This window comes from Notolepis coatsorum, assembly GCF_963971535.1.
Source record: "Notolepis coatsorum genome assembly, chromosome: 20".
NCBI classification, from domain to species: domain Eukaryota; kingdom Metazoa; phylum Chordata; class Actinopteri; order Aulopiformes; family Paralepididae; genus Notolepis; species Notolepis coatsorum.
This window is the reverse complement of record NC_140184.1, coordinates 41889923-41911648: the sequence shown is the minus strand read 5'-3', so window position 1 is coordinate 41911648 and position 21726 is coordinate 41889923. Positions and strand designations below refer to the sequence as shown.

Here is a 21726-nt window from a genome sequence, read left to right as displayed (position 1 = left end):
ACTTCCTGTTCAGTGACGTAGCCATGAGCATTTACATTTATGGAACATAAATTATAATTCCAGGGCAGGACAAAACGAATAGGTACATTTGGCATCTCTAGTTTGGCCACTGTTGTGTTGATCACAAGGACACACACAACTACGTACGTACACACCGGTAGCGGCGTATTAAGTCAACTGTTCATTTATTAATCCCCTTGGAGAAATTCTGGGTACCTATTGGTAAAATGTATGTATATAAATTACACACACATCTCTCTCTCTATATAGCAAAACATTTACATCATGGTGTATTAGTAATGCTTATCTTCGATCATTACATTGTAACAAGACTAACCTGTGCAGTTTAGTTTACCTCTTTTAGATGGCTCTGAGTTTACCCATATTGACTTGCCCCTCCCATACGCATGTATAAATGTAATTGGCGTCATTGGTTTGATTGATTGATAACTTTATTAACAGATTGCAGAATGGGTACAGTACAGTACAGCTCAATACATACAATTGTTAAGGGGATGCAGACCAGAGAAATACTTTTGTCTTGTTTACATCAGGGTCCCCCATTTTCAATTAATCGTAACATATATGACAGACATACAGAGACAGTACTGCTACATCTATACATTTATGACATACCAGATTTGCAAATACAGTACTGTTTGTGATACAAAAATAGTCCAGAAAAAAAAGAGTATCATTTGACATAGAAACTGTACATTGGATTGGGTAGGTGGGGGGGGGGGGACTGTACACTGGAGGTGGTTGGGTGGGTGGGGGGGAGGTTGGGTAGGAGGGGTGGGTGGGGGACACTGTACAACTGTACAAACAAAACTGTACATTGGAATATTGACAAGACCATACTTGGTAATTTACTGTACATTTAAGGGGGTTGTGTTAGGACATTTACAGGGGCCAGTTTCGAATTGCAGTCTCCCGTAGGTGTTTTTGAAAGTGGGTAGTGATTCACATTCCTTTACAGCTTTGGGTAGGGCGTTCCACATTGATGTGGCATAATTGCAAAACGTGTTTAGTCCCTTGTTTGAGCCGAATCTGGGTTTAAGATGATTTGTGGAGCTCCCTCTGGTGTTGTGATCGTGGTATTCACTGACCTTTGGGAAGTATTTTGACATGTACATGGGTACCTTGGTCGTGTAGTGTATCTTGTAGACCAGGCCCATTGCAAGTTGCTGTACTCTGTCGTCTACTCTAAGCCATCCTAGGTTGTCAAAGTGGGCAGGGGTGAGGTGGGTTCTAGGAGTAAGGTCAAGCAGTAGTCTGACCAGTTTGTTTTGAGATGTTTGTAATTTAGTTTTTAGCGCCTTTGAGGTGCTTTGGTACCATGAGGTGCAAGCATAGTCGTAGTACCCTTGAATGAGTGCTCCTGCCAGAGTCTTCAGGGTATTCTTGTTTACCAGTGAGGAGATCCGGTACAAGAATCGAGTTCGTTGGTTGACTTTTTTTATTACATTGGATGCCATTTTGTCACAGGAAAGATTTGCCTCTAGGATGGAACCCAGGTAGGTAATATCTTCTTTCCTTGTGACAATATTGTCACCCACTGTAACTGAGAAGCCATCGGTCTTGCTGAGTTTGTTATTTGAACCGAAGAGAATGGACTCTGTTTTGCCCATGTGTAATGATAGTTTGTTATCAGCGAGCCATATGCAGATTTTGCCTAGTTCTGAGCTGAGGGTTTTTTCAACCTGTAACTTGTTCTTGTCAGAGACCAGCAGGGCTGAGTCGTCCGCAAACAGGAACAAGTTGCAGTCACAAGCTGACAACATGTCATTTGCATAAATTAGGAACAGTAGCGGACCTAGTATGCTTCCTTGTGGAACACCACAGCTTACTGTGAGGGGGGGGGGGGATAGGGTACCGTTTACCTCCACCATCTGCTCTCTCCCCTCCAGGTAGGATTGCATCCAGCTCACTGATAGACTATCAAAACCAATTGCTTTTAGCTTGTCAATCAGAATGGTGTGATTGACAGTGTCGAAGGCCTTTTGTAGGTCCAGCATGACCATGCCGCAGTATTTGCCCACGTCCACCTCTTGTTTGATGTGGTCGTTTAAATAGAGAAGGCATGTGTCAGTGGAGTGGGATGTTCTGAAGCCAGATTGGAATTCGTAGATTCGATTTTTTTCCGCGAGGTATTTTTCGACCTGTTCGTATAAAAATTTTTCCATGACTTTCGAGATGGAGGTAAGGATAGAAACAGGGCGGTAGTTGCCTGGGTCTAATTTACTGCCCTTTTTGTGCAGAGGGGTCACTCTCGCAATTTTGAAGTCCTTGGGGACGTGTCCGTTTTATGGAGAGGTTTATTATGTGTGTGATGACTGGGGTGATGGCGGCTGCTGAGTCTCTGAGGAATTTGGAGGGGATGTTGTCATGGCCAGTGGCCTTGTTAGGTTGGAGGGCGCTCAGTTTTTTTGAGTACCTCATCTGTTGTTACCATTTCCAGTTTGAAGTCGTCTTTGTGGACCCCTAGGTTCTTGTAGTAGGATGTGTTCTACCCCATAATGCCCTGAGTGGGATGGTAGTTTGTTTACCAGTGTTGTGGCTATGTTTGTGAAGAAACTATTTAAGTAATTGGTAATTGGTCTCCCAAAACAAGAAGATCCAGAGGATAACATTGGAAGACATAAGATAATAGAATAGAAACTCAATTTGTGTGATTGATAAGACTAATAAAAACTCACTAAATCAGGGTGTAAAGCAGGAGTCTTCTTTTAGTCACACTGCTTCACAAGGGGACATTAGGGTATTAGGGATACATTAGTATTGGCTGCCCTCAAGTGGTCAGCAAAGGTCCATCCAAGCGCAACCGTGATGTTGCTCCTACAATATGGACCCCCCCTGGGTTTATAAACCATGCCCTCGTATTATGAATCCATGCCCACAGATTTGTAATCCGTCCCCTTGGATTACGAATTTATGCCCACTAATTTGTAAACTGGATTTTATTTTTCTCAGCTAACCCCAGGTAAACTCTATACTTAGGGCTCAGAATCAAAATAAATATTTGAAGTGGCACCATTTGCCCAGCTTTTAGCAGTAGACAATGGGTCAAAGGTGTGACCAGCACTTCCACTGAAGGTAAATAAGGCACCAAGCTTATACTCCTCAGCAGAACATACAATCTCATCAATTTCTGTTAGTCATGTCTCAAAAAGGAAATGGGGTGTACTTGTGCAGTAGTGGAATACTACAAGTCAGTAAGGAAACACGGTGTACATGTACAGTGGTAAAATACTACAAGCCAGGGAGCAGATATAAATAGGATGGCAAAGGCAAGGGATGCTTGAAAACACAAAGACTTAGTCTTTTTATTGGCAGTGGAAAATAAGTTTCAGTATTTTATTGAAAGTAAGCAATAAATAATACTGTGATAAAAATAGTTCATACGTACTCAGACTGTACATCATTTTGTTACAAGATCAGGAGAAGTTTCAATGAGGATAGATGGAAACAATAAAAAAAGAAAAAAATACAAGAAAAGAAAAGAAAAAGGACAGCAAGATGATTTGCTTTGTGCATAAATGACTAAACCACAAGGGGACAGGAAATGGATAATGTTGCTATGCTATGCAGTACATGTAGGGTGAGGGACAAGTCGTCAGTTCGAGGTCATCATTTGCCATGAAAACCAATTGTGGAACCTGTGTTTTGAGCATAAGACAAACCTAGACATTGTGGCATTACTTCTAAATGAAAGAAACTGACAAAACACACAAAGTGAATGAATAATAAATAAGAACAGAGGACAGTAAGGAGTTACAAAACAATAAGGCTTGATATGAGTCTTGGTACAAAGTGTTCTTAAAAAAGGTCTGTGGGTGGATCGCACCGCCTTGAGGGGGATCTATTCATAGCGGGGATCGATTGAGGCCGCAGTGAAGTTGGTCCATTGAAGGAGAATCGCCATTTTCAGCTCATCTGTACGTTTGAAGGTCCTCTCGTACCAGTGAGCCTTCCTGTGCCATCTCCCAGAGGAGGCGAGGGGAGAGGAGGAAGAAGCAAGGGGAGCTGGTGAGTTAGGGGGGGAGGGGGGTAAAGAGGTTCCTGCATGCAAGGTCAACTAGAGAAAACCTGGAATTCTATTTTGACTTGCATCCGAAAGTAGCCCTTGTATTCTAGCTACCGTTATATGGCTTTTCTTTGCTTTTATTCAAGAGTTTAATTTTGGTATCGCAGATATGAGGGGGACGAAAAAAGAGGGGAAAAAAAGAAAGAAAGAAGTGTTTCACATGACAAACACCTGGCTCGCCAGCAGTTACCGTCTGGTGATAATGTACCACAGTGTTGAGCAGTCTGTGAATCCATCAGTCTACCAACTCCAGCAATGCGTTTGATAATCACAAATCCATTGACCTATGAGCTGCATTTACACATGGTCACGAGTGATAAGCTATTTTCTTTTTTTACAACAGGGATATCATTAAATATATATATTTAATGATATATATATATATATATCTATTATATATATATAACACATTTAGACTGTTTCAACTTGATAAAAACAAACAAATTCTCAATGGACTGCATTTCCTGTCAGCTATTGATATTAGCAAACACTGCAGCAGGAACTAAACTTGGGCTCCAAGCTGTTTCCTAGCAATGCAATTCCACTGAAACCGTCTATAGAAGTCACTTGAGCATCAATTTAATGATTAGAATTCAAATTAAAAGGAAAGAGTGAAATAAAAACGTACATCTGGTCAATAGGATCACAATTATAAAAAGATTAGATAACATGTCTGTTGATAGAAATATACAAACTCCAGACAGTTGAAACATTCAGTTACATCTGAGAGAGTTAAGCTTATAATAAGGGCACAGTAGGGAAACAAGTTTTCAAAAAAGAAAAAAAAGGGGGGTGATTAAAGGGGAATGGAGACAAAAGTAGATTACACGATTATTCTAAAATCAATTAAATGTCCCGTCGGCATATATAAATAAGATAACAAACGCTGATAAATCTAGGATGTGCGTCCTCTAGGGATACTGATATTGATGAAAATATGACTAAGCACTTTTCTTTCCTGTGATGATGAACAAAAACAAAACAGAAAATCTCTTAGTGTCCTTGTAGGTCAGTTCAGTTCATCATCCTGGTCTTGAAGGCAGGGAATTCCCCTTCGTCTTCTGACCAATGGTTACCTATAGAAATAATGAGGATAAACTGAGAAGAGAGGAAAAAAGAAGAGAAATGGACAGAGAGAGATACGAAGACACAGAGGAGGAGCAGGACAGAAGCCAGAGAGGCGAAAGGAAAGAAGAGACAAAGAAAGCCGAAAACATGCGTTATTGAAGCAGAGAACTCAGAACTATAAGAAGCTGCTTTCTGCCTGGAAAAAAGAGGAAGCAGTGGTTTTGCAAAAAGAAAACTGCCATGTGCAAAGTTTGAGTGTCTATGTGCATCTCTCCGATATTCTCAAATGTTATCAGTGTGTGTGTGTATGTGTGTGAACTTACCGTTGTGCTGGGTTGGGTTGTGTGTTAACAAGAGTAGGTCCTGACTGTGGCAGTGTCCAGCCTCTGTATTGACTGACTCCCTGGGTTTCCAGGATGTCAAAACCACATGCAGAGACATGCCGTTAGTCACAGCAGAGACATACATGCCAAAGCAGGAAAGCCATTGAAAAGAAATTCAGAGGAACACGAGGACTCAGGGTTGGACTGTCATGACACAACTCATCTACACGAGTAAGTAGCAACATTAACTGCAACTCAACACACAAAATCACACGCAATTATGTTCATCTCTCCCGACACACTCACACACACATTAATGTACGAATAGCAGTCTCATGGGCCCTCCTTTTCTTTGCCTACCTTCCATGGGGCTCCTCTTTGGCTGCATGGAGGGAGACGCCGCGCTGCTATTCACTCTGAAGTTGGCTGGCAGGGTGTCTGATGAGCCCAGGGACATCCCCCGCATATCTTTGGGCCGGAACTTCTTCCTCCATGAGGGGGCACGACGGAAGTTCTTATCCTCATCCTGGGAGGGAGGGAAGAAGAAGTCAGAAAATAGGAGACCGGGTTAGCTTCAAACCTAATATGTAATAAGAGGTTTAGGGTAACTGATCTATCTCAAGCTCTGCCCTCTTCACAACTGTCACTTCCCTCGGATAAACAACATTTGTGAAGAGACCGTTGTGATTGGAAGATTAAGAAATGAGGGTGAGGCCTCAATTGTGGTAAATTGTGTTGACAAGTAGTCTACAGTTGTGTGTTTGTGTGTGTGTGTGTGTGACCTCTTCCATTCTCCTCTCAGTGCCAATGGCCAGTAAGCTGTTGTATTCCCGTTCCAGAGCTGCTCTGGCCTGCAAGGGAGAAGGAGCAGATGGAAAGCAAAGTGAGGGAACAAGAGAAGAAAACACTAAGGGTGTAATGATGCACACATTTTCAGATTGGATATACGAATTTAGATTTCGAGTCAGGATTCATTAAAACGTTCAGTTCTTTATGCGTGAAAATGTATTCATACATCACAGAGCAGACCGGATTTGTTAAGAACCGCTTTTTGTTTTCCAACCTTCGACTGTATAATATGCTAGACAATTCCAGGGGGGAAATTGTGAAAGTGTGGGTGTGTGCCCCGCTGGCCAACGGGAGAGGATCTTCAAGCCGAGTCCGACGACCCCTCTCGCGAGTCTCTACGATAAACGGTTCAAAAGACACACAAGTGGGCGGGGCCTAATACTAGGGGGCGTGGTAAACACACCAATGAACAAGGATATCCCTACTGAGTACAATGGCGCAACCCGCAAGTTTCTACGACAAGCGGTTCTAAATATACAAAAGGGGGCTGGTCCTAAGAATAGTGGGTGTGGCAAACATTGACCAATGAAAGAGGATATCCCCACTGAGTCCAATGGCGCCACCCGCAAGTATCTATGACAAACGGTTCACGAGATATGAAATGGGTTATGGGTATGGCTTCAGAATGGGGGGCGTGGTTAACCTAAACCAATGAATGTATATTATACATGGTTTATTTATTTATTTATTCACTGTCATTTGCAGTGTTTTTATTCACTGTCGGACATCAAGATGCCTCTTTCAGTCATGACTATAAATGTAAAACATAATTGTTAATGATACAAATATTGTCGTGTTTATTATTATTATTATTTAATTCCGAGGATGTCTGGAGACGAAAAGTAACCTGGTATAACCCGAGCACCCCTACTGGTTGATACCGTTCAGTGTTTCCCCTAGGATTCTTTTCAGGGGGGGTGGTAGGCCCCCCAAAACGACTAGTGTTGTCGCAGGATACGTGGTGTCAACAGTGTCGTCATAGACGCGCGCAGTAAGGCGGTTGTTAGTATCGGTGCATTTCTCTACACTGAGCTGAAATGAAACGATTGCACATAAATTAGGTAAATAAATATTAACAATATTTATAAATAAATAAACTTATAAATTAATAAATAATAATATATTTTTTTTTACTTATTTACAATTGTACATACAGTAGTGACAACACATATGAACTATTTACAATACAGGGAGGCACATACAACACACAATAACTATTGACAACCAGTGTCAGAGCGAGCGCACTCAAGTTGTTCGGAAATTCTGAGGGCTCAGAGTGCACACTGGACGCTCTGACAGTTTATGTCAGTTTATCAGAGCGGAGCAGATTTTCAGAGTGAATTTATTAACTCACCTTAACTAGGGCCCTATGAAATCCGTTTTCCGTTATCCGGCAAATATTCGATTCACATCAAGGAACCCGGACCATCAACAAATCAATCTTAACTATATTCACAGGACATACTTGACTCCTATAAGACTGAAAAAAATTGGTCTTATACAAGACTCCAAATGCTCCTTATGTAGAAATGGGGACGAGGGGACATTTATGCACATGTACTGGGACTGCCCACCAGTTAAGATATTCTGGAAAGAGGTGACCCAGCAACTATCAAATCTCTTAACTTGGAATATACCTGTACACCCCTCTGTACTACTGCTGAATGATGTTTTTGAGTGTGCAGTACATCCACAGCTAAAGAGATTGGTTTTATCGGGTATCACAGTGGCTAAAAAGCTGATAGCATCACGTTGGTTCCAACCGGAAAAAATGTGCCGAAAGGTCTGGATTATTACATATCTCGATGTGATCTATCAAGAAATATCTACAGCAAGAATTTTGGGTCTCAATGAATCCAAAATGACATTGTGGTTAGAAGTGGTGGAGAAAATAAAAGCTAGCATATAATGGTAATGTCTGGTTAGGAGCGAGGGAAAGTGGATGGATTATCCAATGGGGGGTCCGGGAGGGGGGAGTACGAGCTAGAGCATATGTGTGTAGGTTTTTAGATAACAGGTATTAAGGGTATATCCTATATAAGACAATTAACTAAAATGTGATTTCATTGGATGTGCACTGACAACTAATGCTTGTATATCTTATCGTGTGTTGTCATGTTTGTTTATGTGTTTGTTTAAAAAATAAAAAAATAAAATACAAATGAATAAATAATAAAAATTTTTTTTTACTTATTTACAATTGTACATACAGTAGTGACAACACATATGAACTATTTACAATACAGGGAGGCACATACAACACTCATAACTATTGACAACCAGTGTCAGAGCGAGCACACTCAAGTTGTTCGGAAATTCTGAGGGCTCAGAGTGCACACTGGACGCTCTGACAGTTTATGTCAGTTTATCAGAGCGGAGCAGATTTTCAGAGTGAATTTATTAACTCACCTTAACTAGGGCCCTATGAAATCCGTTTTTTATATTTTCCTGTTTTCAGATATGAATGTTCCTGTTTTTGGATTTTTCGGTTTTTAATTTCCCCGTTTTCGGATTTCTCTGATTTTATATTTCTTCCTTTGGACTTACCAAAAAAAAAAAAAAAAAATTATGTTTTTAAACTAATGACAGTACATCTGCAAACAGTGCCAGTGTAGTTCAATGTTCAGTGCCAGTTAGGTTATGCGGTTTCTTTCTTTTCAATGCAGTTCAACTGCCAGTGCAGTGCAATAACTAAATAATAATTAAATATTTAAATACAAAATAATAATTTGTTTAAAATAAATCAGAAAAAAACTGTAAAATGTAATTTATTTCAAAGAGATGTCCTTTAATGTAATTTATTTCAAAGAGATGTCCTTTAACACATTCAAAGCCGGCCGGATATGACCAAATTAGGGCTTGTAGGCCAGCGCTTTAATCAATGGGAGGACGGGGAAATTTGCGAGTGCTTAAAATATATCTTAAATTATGGCTATGGGTCTAATACACCCGTCGCTCATCAATGACTTGCTTGCAGTCAACATGTACGAAACGGATTGTTTTTTCATCTGTACATTTCCGTTTTATATCGTTTTGAATACGAGTATAGTTTGAGATTTCTAGTAATTCCAGAGAAAGACTCGATAATAGCCCTTTAGTGGAATACACAAAACACGTTGTCATTTTTCAGCTGATTATCGAATCTTCCTGAAATCAACGCTAGATCATCATTATTATCCTTGCTCGTGCATACATGAAATGGCCCTCGTAGCGTGAATCCAACGTTAGTCCAAAACACATAATTCACGCTCGTCCCAGCCTCCCCAGTCAATGTGGTAACACAATACTGCTTGCCCAAGAAGGGAAACCCGGACGGAGTTTTTTTTCTGATGCACATTCCCAGCCAATCCAATCCAATGATGTGCAATACCATCCGCGGTATTTGCCCTTTTGCGAGCTCAGACCCATTCCCAACGATAACATCAGGTTGGATGGATGAAAATGAATGGATATCGCTAATAAAAGAAATAACGATTAAAACCTGACTATACTCGTGATTGGCACTCAAGCGATGGCAAGTTAACCCGATTATACTCGTGGTTGGCACTGAATGGGTTAAAGGTTCATGCTGACATCACCATTGTGATATATGACGGTTAGGCCTTTGTGTTTTCCTCAGTGAGGGATTCTCTTTTGTCGGTCAACTGCAGTTCAACTGCCAGTGCAGTGCAATAACTAAATAATTTAATATTTAAAGGGGAACTATTTTACTATTTCTTTCACTATTTGGGCACTTTTACACAATTCCTGTGAGTCTATGGAACACCTCTGTAATATATATATTTTCTTTATTCATTGTTTTGTATTTCTAATCAAGTCCTCAAAAACAGCATTTTTCTACCTCAAGATCTCGAGCTGTTTTGAGCCTGGGCTCCTAAACCACTGCGGAGCGTCGTCTTCGCCTGAACATTAACATGCAGCAGTGACTATATGACATCACATATAGGCACATTTTCAAACGACTCAGTTCAGTGAGGGTGAATATTGTGAGAGGAGAATTGGAAGAATGCGCCAATATGAGAATTTTGAGACATAGATCATATTAATATAAGTTCACATAGCTAGGAAACAATGCTAAACACTCAAAAAGGCCATTTATAAGATAGTTCCCCTTTAAATAATACAAAATAATAATTTGTTTAAAAGAGATCAGAAAAAAACTGTAAAATGTCATTTATTTCAAAGAGATGTCCTTTAAAGGTTCATGCTGACATCACCATTGTGATACATGATGGTTAGGCCTTTGTATTTTCCTCAGTGAGGGGTTCTCTTTTGTCGGTCAGCAGCGTTTTGTACTTGCTGAAGCTTCTCTCTGTATAATTATTTTCTAAGTTTAAATATGAACATTATCAGTAAATACTATCAAACTTTCCAAAGACCAGAGTTGGGACGGGCACGCACACACAGAAAGGGAGAATGGCTTATATTAAGAAAGAGATATTAAGAAAAGAGAGAGAGAGAGAGAGAGAGAGAGAGAGAGAGAGAGAGAGAGAGAAAGAGAAAGAGAAAGAGAAAGAGAAAGAGAGAGAGAGAGAGAGAGAGAGAGAGAGAGAGAGAGAGAGAGAGAGAGAGAGAGAGAGAGAGAGAGAGAGAGAGACTGAGACTGAGACTGAGACTGAGACTGAGACTGAGACTTGTTACGCACAACGCTAGTCAGTCTCGGAGTTATCTCGGATTGGTAGCTTTTTTCTGCGTCTCCGTAGACCGTGCCACACCATCGTTTTTAAAGTCTTAGTGAAGATTGATTTATATGAAAACCGATTTATGTATAACTTAGCTAGCTCGCCAACGTTACTGTGATTAAAGCAAACTTAAAAAAAAAACAATCAGCAGGGGTAGACCATCCGAATGGCTACATCTGTATGTCCCAATATAGTTTTTATTCTAAGAAGATATGTATCTAAAATAATGTTGGAAGGTATGGGATTCAAAATGATGTCCAATAAATGGCTGACCCGTGTGATCACATGGCTTTGTTTAGAATGTTTGGTTAATTTGTGAATTGGCAATGCGAACCATAACCGAACCATTTATTATAATAATAATTTCACTTTTGACACACCCTCACGAACCATGAACTGTATTGAATGTAATTTTATTCTTCTAATTTTCCATTCTGTGACGAGATTGTTACCACTCCAAGAAAGAAGCTGTTGGATGAAATGAAACATGTGTTTACTTTCACTCCAACAACACTGAACTAGATTTAAACAAATTATACCAACAGTATATAACAGAGTTCTACACATAATGCTCTGGATCAGGGATGGCCAACAAAACTCTGTGGTCTCCGCAAAGTAGCTAGAAGTGTGTGTGTGAGTGTATAAGTTTGGTGCCTGCATGTTCGATGTATTGATTCGCAGCAGCCTTGCCTGGGTTTTGCGTGTGTGCACTGCAGTATTTGTTTAGTGTGTCTGTGTCTGTGTGTGTGTGCGTGTGTGCGTGTGCACCTACCTGTGTGTTCTGTGTGGGGATCTGCAGAAGCAGTGCCAGGGTGTTGTGGTCAAAGGTTTCATCCAGGGCCATTAGCGCTCCATGGACTCCACTCTCATACAGGTTACTGCTGTACTCCTTCAGACCAATGGCCTGGATCCAGCTAATCACCCTCTCGTTATTCCACACCAGCACGTCTGAAACAATAGGACAATGAGTTCAACCTTCAGTTCCACTTTGTATGACTGTTCTCAACATGGGCAGGGAAACGGCATGGCACAGATGATCTGATGACCGCCACTTTTTTTGTGCAACAAACTATCCGACCAGATGGGCCAGATTTCCCAGGTCTATTGAAACATTGACTAAGCTGCATTACAGAAATGAAATGTGCTATTATTTATTACAGCAGCTGGCTACCTTGCAGCTCCAGCTGAGTCTCTTCCCTCCTTCTCTCCAGCTCCTTCCTGTCGTAGTTGAGCCTCCTCAGAGACATGACGCCACACTGGAAACTGTTCCTAGAACACACAGAGAGGAAGAGCAAGAGTGAGGGAAGAGTGAATTATTCGCTGTTGCCGCTTTAGTACTGTGGCCCTGTGTTGTATGTTTTATAATTTGACATTTATTAATTTGCGGGAAGTTGTGACCATTACAGTCTCATTATCATCATGTTTCCTGACTGTAGCTTTATTGTTCAGTTTCATCACCATCTCGCAGATTTTCAACCTTAATCCCATTGTTCTGTTGCGAGGAGGATCTGAAACTTACTAACATCTTCTGTGTCTCAAGAGCTTGGCAGCATGTAACCTCACGCCCCACCTTAACCACCCATTGGATGCAATGCATGACGCAGTACATGACATAACAAGTTTTTAGTTTTGAGTCCTGTCAGTTACCTGTGGAAGCTGTCCACCATTTTGAGCTGTCCCCTCAGATCCTTCTTGGTGAGGTGGTCCAGCATACGGGCGTCCACCAGGGACTCCATGAAGTAAGATCGGTACTGGGGCAGGCCCAGGTTGGGCAGCCACTCATTGCCAATCCACTCGTGATTCATGTCTCCATAAGCCAGCGTCTGTGGTTGAGGACAAGATGAGTGTGTTGTCCAGTATGGCTATAGGTAAATCACCTAATGGAAAATAATTTCTATCTACAGTAGAAGAGCTAGAAGAACTAGAAGTCCGAGTAACAAATCTAGGACCATACGACCAACATACTGATTAGGGCTGTTGGAATACATTTCAGGATTAAAATATAAAAACAATTATTATACTATTCGAATGCCGACATTGCCATTCAAATGTCTTTTTAAATTATATATTTTCTTTTTAATAAATATGACTTATAAATAAATATTATAAACCGATCACCTGTTGGTAATTCCAAATGTTTATTGGTAATATTACAACAAAACAATAGCTTTGAGTGGTTATAATACCATCTAGTGGACATAACGTACATAACAACTGATGGTGTAGGCATATATGTACATGCTAATAAAAAAAATGATATTAAAAATAAATAAAGCACTTAAATTAGAATGAGATTAGAGAGCAAGATCGACAGCCCTAATACTGATGCTATAACCTGTTCTATAGAAGTTAAGACCGTTTTAAAAAACTCTGCTATGTTCAGCTCAACTCTAGTCTCAGGCTCATCGACTACTTGCCTTGGTATGCATGTCATTTACCCAATAGAATAAATATTTAAATTATAAATCTATCAATAGCATCATCCACATCTGACTATGACTCGTCTCAAATCAACATTCCCTAGCTGTGGTTTCTGCACAGGAAACCCGACTCGCTCCATTGTTGCCGCAGAGGTTGGTTTCTGAAACCTTATCATCATGTTTCAGTTACACATCTACCAGATGAAACCACAGTGTTGTCAGTACACAGTCACCTGAGTAACAGTCTAACCCCAGTCTGTTCTGAATCGATGTGTAGGATATTGAACTGGTTTGAAATATGGTTGCACAGATACTAGTATTATAGATACTAGGATATAACTACTTGAAGTCGTCATCAGGGAACCATGGCACTATGGTTAATAATAATACATTAGATTCATATAGAACCTTTCTAGAACTCAGTCGCTTTACAACAATGGGCCGGGGTAGTGAGACAAACACACAAGGATGGATCGGCGAAGGGGGGTTAAGAGAAGACAGTGGAGAAGAGATGAGTCTTGAGGCAGGACTGGAATATTGAGAGAGAGAGAGAGAGAGAGAGAGAGAGAGAGAGAGAGAGACTCTTGAGTCTCTGATGTCTTGGGGGATGCAGTTCCAGAGCCTGGGAGCTGCCCTGGAGAAGCTCTGTCCCCAGATCACTATGAAGGCTGTAGATGTTGATAAACTGTTCAACGGCGTCGCAAGAAATATGGATCAGCATGAAATATGGATGGTTGCTGATAAGAAATAATCGAAACGGATTATCCACGGAGACGGACAACAGTCTTTGGTTGAGCACACGTGGCACAGGGAGATGCAGAGTACAGCGATGAACCACAGTGGCACGGCACTGAGCATGACATAAGAGTAAAATGGCCACCGCGTCAATGGTGAGCTAACAAAGTATTTATACAGGTGAGGGGAGTAGACTGCACCGAATGCAGATGCGAGGTCGTGTTGTATAAATGTTGTCGAGAGGCAAGGGCTGTGTGATGAGAAGAAGCAGAGTATATATATACTGGTCATTTTCCATATCAGGTGCCCAGTTAACACACTGCCGTTGTAAACAATAGGAAATCGAAAATACGTTAATGTAGCAGTTTATCTAGCACTAACAGTTTCAAAGTTAGGCATGTATCATGCTAGCTAACAAAAAGTATTGTTTACAACATTACAGCATATCCTATCTGTATATGTTTCAATTTGAATGGCTTACCCATCAAGATCAACCTCAAGATATGTTTTTATTTGGTTTTAAGCTATATATTCTGGTTGTTGCATATGTGGATTTTATGGTGGTTTTTGTTCTTGATCTATTGTGATGTTTCTTCTTGACTTGTAAAGCCCATGGGGCAATTCCATGTGATTTCGGGCTATACAAATACATTTGATTTGTTTGGAAAGGTGAAATAAAGCGTTCGTTTATTCAGAATAATTAATATATTACGCTATCCATGTTGAACACATTGGGCGCCATGCATTGTGCCCATCATTATGCCCTCTCTGCCACCGCTGTAAGCCTATGGAGATGTTTACCTTCTTTGCAGGGCTATAACTTTTTAAATATTATAGCTATATCTGCATTACTATGGCTCATTCAACATCGGGTATCTATCGTTCCGGATGTGGGAACGTTATATTTTTTCATTCATACATTGTGTTAATACCGTCGAGAATATAAGTATGTTTTTAAGCTTTTCTGCTGTAATTCCAAAAATGCTAGTTATAGGCCCTGAAGCATATGATAGATTTGATCGTTTGGCGTTTCTTTCCTATACACGCTATATAAAAAAATTCAAATGTATATGATCGGTATACATTATGCTTCATCATGCGTGAAGGAAAGGGGGGGTCGTTTATAATTCCTTGATTGTCAGTAACGGCTTTATTTAGTATGGGTTGATATATTGATCAGACTGATTGCAAACAAAGAAATGGACAATCAAGCTGAAAGTAACGTTAGTTTCCTCTTACCGTTCGCCGATGAGACTGGAGGAAAAATATCCCAATTATTTGACGTCGATCTGCTAGATCCATTTCCGGTTTGTATGGCGCAATAAACGCCGAAATCATATCGATTATTGCGTTTCAAAAGTGATCCAAATGCACTCGAGTGTGTATTAGGCTTGGGTGGTATGACGGTATTACGGTATACCAGGGTATTTAGAAATCCCGACGGTATTGAAAATCAATACGGTCAAAATCACAGATGCGTTTCAGTTTCTATTACACGGCATTGGTTGTAGTGCACACACAGCACACGCCAGCAGAGGGCGAGACCAGTCCTCACTAGTGGAGCGAGCACACGCAGAGCTGGTCGTCTACACACAGGAGGACGCAAACGATAGGGGAAAACCCGCTTCAGTGGTGGAAATTAAATGAGACACGCTTACCGTTGCTGGTGCTGCGGGCTAACTGGCTATTCTGAGAGCTAACTGTTGTGTATGTGGATCACAACGGTGTTCACGCTTTACGGTAATGTTGCGACAGTGCTGTGAAAATACCGTAAAGCGTTGTGGTAACGAGAGTTGATGTGTGTGTTGTTGTGCACTGGTGGAGCAAGCAAATAAACGGTAAAACGTTACGTCGCAGTCCGTCCGGTGCGTTTTTTAATACACAATACTAACGTTACTAGTACTAGGGTGCTGCAGGCTAACTGGCTACTGTTCTGAGAGCTAACGATAGTAGCACTAGGATGCTGCGGGCTTCTGGCTCCCTTCTGAGAGCTAACGATAGTAGCACTAGGATGCTGCGGGCTTCTGGCTACCTTCTGAGAGCTAACGATAGTAGCACTAGGATGCTGCAGGCTTCTGGCTACCTTCTGAGAGCTAACGATAGTAGCACTAGGATGCTGCAGGCTTCTGGCTACCGTTCTGAGAGCTAACGATAGTAGCACTAGGATGCTGCAGGCTTCTGGCTACCTTCTGAGAGCTAACGATAGTAGCACTAGGATGCTGCAGGCTTCTGGCTACCTTCTGAGAGCTAACGATAGTAGCACTAGGAAGCTGCGGGCTAACTGGCCATCGTTCCGTGATTTGTTTACTTGGTAACACAGACGAAAAAATTAAATATTGATCCCAAACGCGTGATACGCCGTTGTTGGCGCTCAACGCATGGCGGGCAATAACCTATTTACACGGTTCTTGGCGCACAATGTGTTAATAGGACAACAGAATGTTTGTCTCATCCCTACAGAACACCCTCTAAAGTCAGCTGAGAATTTCTATCTCCCTATATGACAAGTGGCTCAACTGAATAAAGGGCAGCCAGGTTGAATTGGCCCATCATAAACCCTGCCCTCGGACAAACATCTCCAATCGCAACTGTTGCTTCCATTGTTCCATTTGATTTGAGGATAAAAAAAGAGGGCAGGGTTTGAGATAGGAGACATACTATCAGAGGGGAGGGAGTGAGGTGAGGGAAACTGAGTGGCAATAAATTAAAAAAAAATCTGAGAGAGAGAGGGTTAGCTAAAGAAAGTGTGCAAACCTGGGCCCAGCTGCCCTCGTCATCCTCCTGATGTTAGCATGGTTAGCGTGAGCATGGTGAGAAGAGAAGAGAGGCGTAGGGTTAGTGAGGAAGGCAGTGCAGGTTAAGGCTGCTGAACATGCAAGAGCATTAGTGGTCGTTCAAAACTAGACGCTCCTGATCAAAACAACTGTGACACAATGACAAGAGTACACTGTGCTGCCAGAGCCGTTTGCTTTAGTCAAATTACACCTTTCTATTCTATCAAGTGCCTTTCGACTACCAATGTATTTGGTTCAAAAATCACTCTTGTACAATAAAGCTTAAGAGCACACACACGTACATAAACACAAACGTTTAGTTCACATACACACACACACAGCTAAAACGAGTTACTACAGAGCTAAAAGAGCAACTATGCCAGGTGAAAAGGAGGAGACAATACAAATAGTAAGTTCCAACTACTAGATGAAAAAACTACGGCCACGTTCCACGTTGCCAAGCAAGTCACTGAGCAAGTCTCTCAACCAGGCATTTTGAGATATGGCAGCTAGCTGCAATAGACCACCTAAGCAACTATGTTACTTTTGGCTTTATATTTAACATCAGGACAACCCTGATTAAAAAGAGTTGAGAGGCAATGATTGCCCCAGATCTTGGAGATGGCTGTAATTTGAAATCAGATTAATTTCGCCATTGACCTTTCCCACAAATGAGATGTTCGGCACTGCAAATCACTTATGTGGTCTATGGACACGCCCTGAAGACAACTTGGAACGCGCGCCAACCGTTACCACAGAGCTGAGCTGCCACATGCGGCCAGCCAATCAGAAGAGACTAACCGTCGGGGGTGTGGCCGCCAAACTTTCCATCTCTTCATGCGTGACCCAAACGTTCCCAGTGGACTGATCATGTGATAACACCCAACCAATCACAAGTGAGGGAAGCGAGAGAAAGGGAGGAGTGAGGGGGAGCAGACAGAAACGGAGAGGAGGGATGAAGAGGAGGAAGAAGATCAAGAAGTTCATTCATTGCTGTTGTTAAATGAGGTTAGCTTATTAATTAGGAAACGATCAAAAATAATCCAGTTCAATTCCATTATTAGTGAGTGGTAAGTACATGTGCCATTCAATTGTTAGCAAGAGTGACAGCTGTCATGGCCAATCAGATGACCAGGAAGGTTAGACAGAAAGAGAGCTAACAAAATCAACAAGACTTTTGACACTTAATTGTCGCATATGACTTTGGTCTCGATTATTAACAATGCCAGGTAGGTGTGGGTGCATGTGTATAAGGTCGCTTTCACATATAGTTTTGGTGGACTCGGTGCGGTTCTGGGGGTGAAGTTGCAACATTGTTGCATTCTTCATTTGGTTCGCCTGCATTCACACAGATATCTGTGAGGCGGACCGAGACCTTCTGAACAATGTCACGCGGTCGAAAAGGGCGCTTGTCTATTGGACAGTGGAAATGTGTGTGTGGCTGCGATCCCGTGTGTGCGCGCGCGCATGTGTGTGTGTGTCTGTGTCAGCGTAGCGGAGCAGAGTTTTGACATGGCATTGATCCATTGTTCTATTGAAGCACATTACCACCATCCTCTCGCTAAACAACTTGTAGACCACAGTGTTTTTATGAGTGCCCACAAGTAGCTGTTTTATTAATAATATAATAAGCCGCGCTCGGTAATAATAATAAGCCGCGTTTTTTCTTCCTTCTTCCCAAGATGCACAGATATATAGATAGATAGATAGATAGAGAGATTAGATGCAGTGTGCTTGTTTTGCAGTGAGTGCTGCGAGCAGTGGTAATAATAATCACTTCCTATATTTGGTTCGCGTTTGGTTCGATGAAGCCGAACCGAGACCGACGTTTTCAGGCGGACCAGAGTTCGACTGTTTGGTCCGCGAACCGAGTTCGACGCGCATTCACACAGACCCGAAAAACCGGACTATCAAATGCTGGTCCGAAAGTCCGGACCAAACAGCCCCTGTGTGAAAGCGACCTAAGTGTGTGTGCATGTACATGTGTATGTGTGAGTGCATGCGTGTGTGTGTGTGTGTGTGTGTGTGTAGGCTTGTAGAGTGTTAGCAAGAGAGAGAAGAGATGCAGAATGTGGTGTGTGTGTATGAACAGAGATGAGTACCGTTCTGGAGGTGGCTGGGGCAGAGGGGCTGGTGAGCGACATGATTTCCTGAATGGCAAGGCGGAGTTTGAGGCGATGAAGAGGGTTGCTGATGCCGATCTCCCTCTGGATCTCTGTATCCGACAGCGCCGACATGATGGCTCCACTCTTCACGTTGGCACGACACGCTGCTACGTACCACGCTGGCATGCCAACCCACAGCTGGTGGCACAGAGAGGGTGCAGAATACAAGAGGGGGATAGTGTTGTAAAGAGGGGTGTCGAAAGATAGGTAGCAGTGGAAAAATTCATGGAGGGAATCAAGAGTTTTGTGTGCGAGTGAGAGAGGAAGACAGGTGTGCGTGTGCTCGCGCTTCTCTTACCTCAAGCCACACCACAACAGTGGGGCCATCCCATTGGGCGAATGGAAGGCCCTGCCTGCGAGCCTCCTCCAGCAACTCATGCCTAAAAAACAACACACACACTTAGCACATACCAGTATGCCAAGCACTCACTAACACACATGCATGGCTGCTGCACACAGCTAAATCCACAGAAACCTTCACACACTCACCACAACAGGCCCTCCATTAAATTAGCCTTCCATTAACACACCCACTCCAAGACATCACATGCACACTCAAAGAGGGGAAAAAAGGAGGGAGAGAGAAAACAAAAAGGGAAAGAGAGAAAACAAAGGGAAAGAAGATATACTGAAATAGAGAGGGATACGCATCTGGAAACTCTCGACAGAATATCACAAGGTCAACCTAGTAGCAGAAATAGCAGGCAGACCACAAGTGATTGGCCACCGCCACCCGCCACCACCACCACTCCTACCCCCCCTGGTTGAGAAAGACACACACATCCCATTGATCAACCAGAGGAGTCGTTTGCCAAACCAGTGGGCCCGGCATCAGAGCCATTTGTGGCAGCACTGAGCAACAGTTGGAAATGGACCAGTGCTTTCAGGATCTTCTTGGACTTGTGTGGAAGCATAGTGTGGAAGCATTCCTGTTTAACCACTGATTCAGTGCAAGGAGGATAACATGCATAAATTATGTAAGTGGAAAGATTAAAGAAGGCAATACCTTAAGTACTGTATGTTTATTTCATGCAGGGTCTGACATCACAATTGATTCTCATTACTGGGATACTGACATTGAGGTTTGTTTTTGGAAATGGATACCTAAAAGTTTATGAAACTCTTCGTAAGTGACTGTTGACTATCACTCTTTAAATTATGCAAGACTGGTAGATGGGTTGGTAGGTACTAGGTAAGGTGATCCATCTTGTATGACTGAATAACAGTAAGGTTTAGAACTTTAGAAAGTAAAAGATGTATATTTGTCCAGTAGATGGGGCCATGTGCCACATATCTCCCACAGATAGGAGGACATGAGACTGGAAGATCTTTAAAAATCATAGAAAGCCTCAACAGAGATGCCCAAAAGCATTACCACTGGTATTATTCATAGACTCAAAGAAAATGTCAGCATCAAATAAGACTGCGTGGTATAGACATTTTACATCAAGGTCATCTTGTAGGCAAAACTTCTGAAATCAAACAGTGTGCTTTCGAGGAGAGATTCCATAGACATTCTGGACGAAAGAGCTTGCACGGACAGGTGCACCGCCATGCGGTTTCATCCAGAGACTGTCCCTGGAGACTTCTAAAACCATATTGTGCGTGCGTCCCAAAACATTGTGATTGTTTATAAACAGTAAATGGGTCTATGCAATTTATATACAGTATGGAGAGAGGACAAACGCAACAAAATGCCAACTTTTGTGTGACGTCTTTCCTTCAACTACATTTCCCATAGTTCTAGTGTTTGACTTCAGGTTCCAATAGAGAAGCTGGTAAAAGGCAGGGCAGGCACATTCCTGTTAGTTCAGCTCTTCTGTGGAAGGCAGGGAAGAGAGCAGCACAGAAAAGCCATCAGGCATATGGAGGGAGGACTCGTTGGGGTCCTAGGAGGTATTGGTTAAGGGCCAAGTGAAGCAAAGTGTGGGAAGATGAGGGCAAAGCAGAAGCAACATGGACCAACTTACCCAGTCTTTGGACTACACATGGGATGAGGGGAGGGGGGGCGATAGAAAAGAAGGGGGAATTGGCAAAACAATAATAACAATGAATTGATGCTAATTAAGAAGTCATCTAAAAGAAAATTACAACGTTTACAATAACCTTTCAGAAGAAAATATTGATGAGACCAAATTAATGGGTGTAAAATGAAAGCAAGATGGGGTGCTAAGGTGATGTTGAGCGTGAGCCAGGTGGTGCAAAGGGTGAGCGACGGCCCTGCACAGCAGCAACCTTTTTTGGTTAGTTGTTGGTTGTTTCTTGTTAGTCTTGTTTTCTGTGTAATTAAAGTAATTTTTCCTTTTTTAAGAGAGGTCCTCGCAGAAACCTATCTGGGTCCTTAAACCGACTGCACATTGTTCCCTGTACATTCTTACAGCCACAATATATTATACAGCTATATCTGTATAGGTATGTGCAAATTAACAAGCCAGACTTATTGAAACATACCGTTCAGACTGGTAGACCAAATATGGCTGTCACACTGCTCCATTCTATAAATCTGTTCTCTGGTAGTGCCAGGCTGTACTAGTCTAGCACTGCCAAGGATCGCATGGCAAGATTTTAGCAACAGTGCTGCATTAGCAACTCCATGGAAAGGAACAGGAAGTACCACTAACAT

The 21726-nt window shown here is 42.0% G+C and overlaps 1 protein-coding gene across 15 annotated transcripts in view; it reads right to left on the bottom strand.

Moving 5' to 3' along the window:
- Nucleotides 1–3298: 3298 nt before the first annotated feature.
- Nucleotides 3299–21726, bottom strand: part of ppfia1 (PTPRF interacting protein alpha 1) — a 150898-nt gene continuing 132470 nt past the window's right edge. For 6 of the 15 annotated variants that reach the window (XM_084337827.1, XM_084337825.1, XM_084337817.1 and 3 more), the window contains 10 exons: nt 21074–21085; nt 19402–19483; nt 19041–19241; nt 17740–17802; nt 12657–12832; nt 12181–12278; nt 11782–11957; nt 6261–6329; nt 5839–6004; nt 3299–5163 (listed from right to left, as the gene is read on the bottom strand). In XM_084337827.1, the coding sequence (XP_084193953.1) occupies nt 5102–5163; nt 5839–6004; nt 6261–6329; nt 11782–11957; nt 12181–12278; nt 12657–12832; nt 17740–17802; nt 19041–19241; nt 19402–19483; nt 21074–21085 (1105 nt within the window). In that variant the 3' untranslated portion in view covers nt 3299–5101. Of the gene's footprint in view, nt 5186–5478; nt 5559–5838; nt 6005–6260; nt 6330–11781; nt 11958–12180; nt 12279–12656; nt 12833–17739; nt 17803–19040; nt 19242–19401; nt 19484–21073; nt 21086–21726 lie in introns of all 15 variants that reach the window. The other 9 variants (XM_084337826.1, XM_084337821.1, XM_084337828.1 and 6 more) reach the window with 6 other exon arrangements.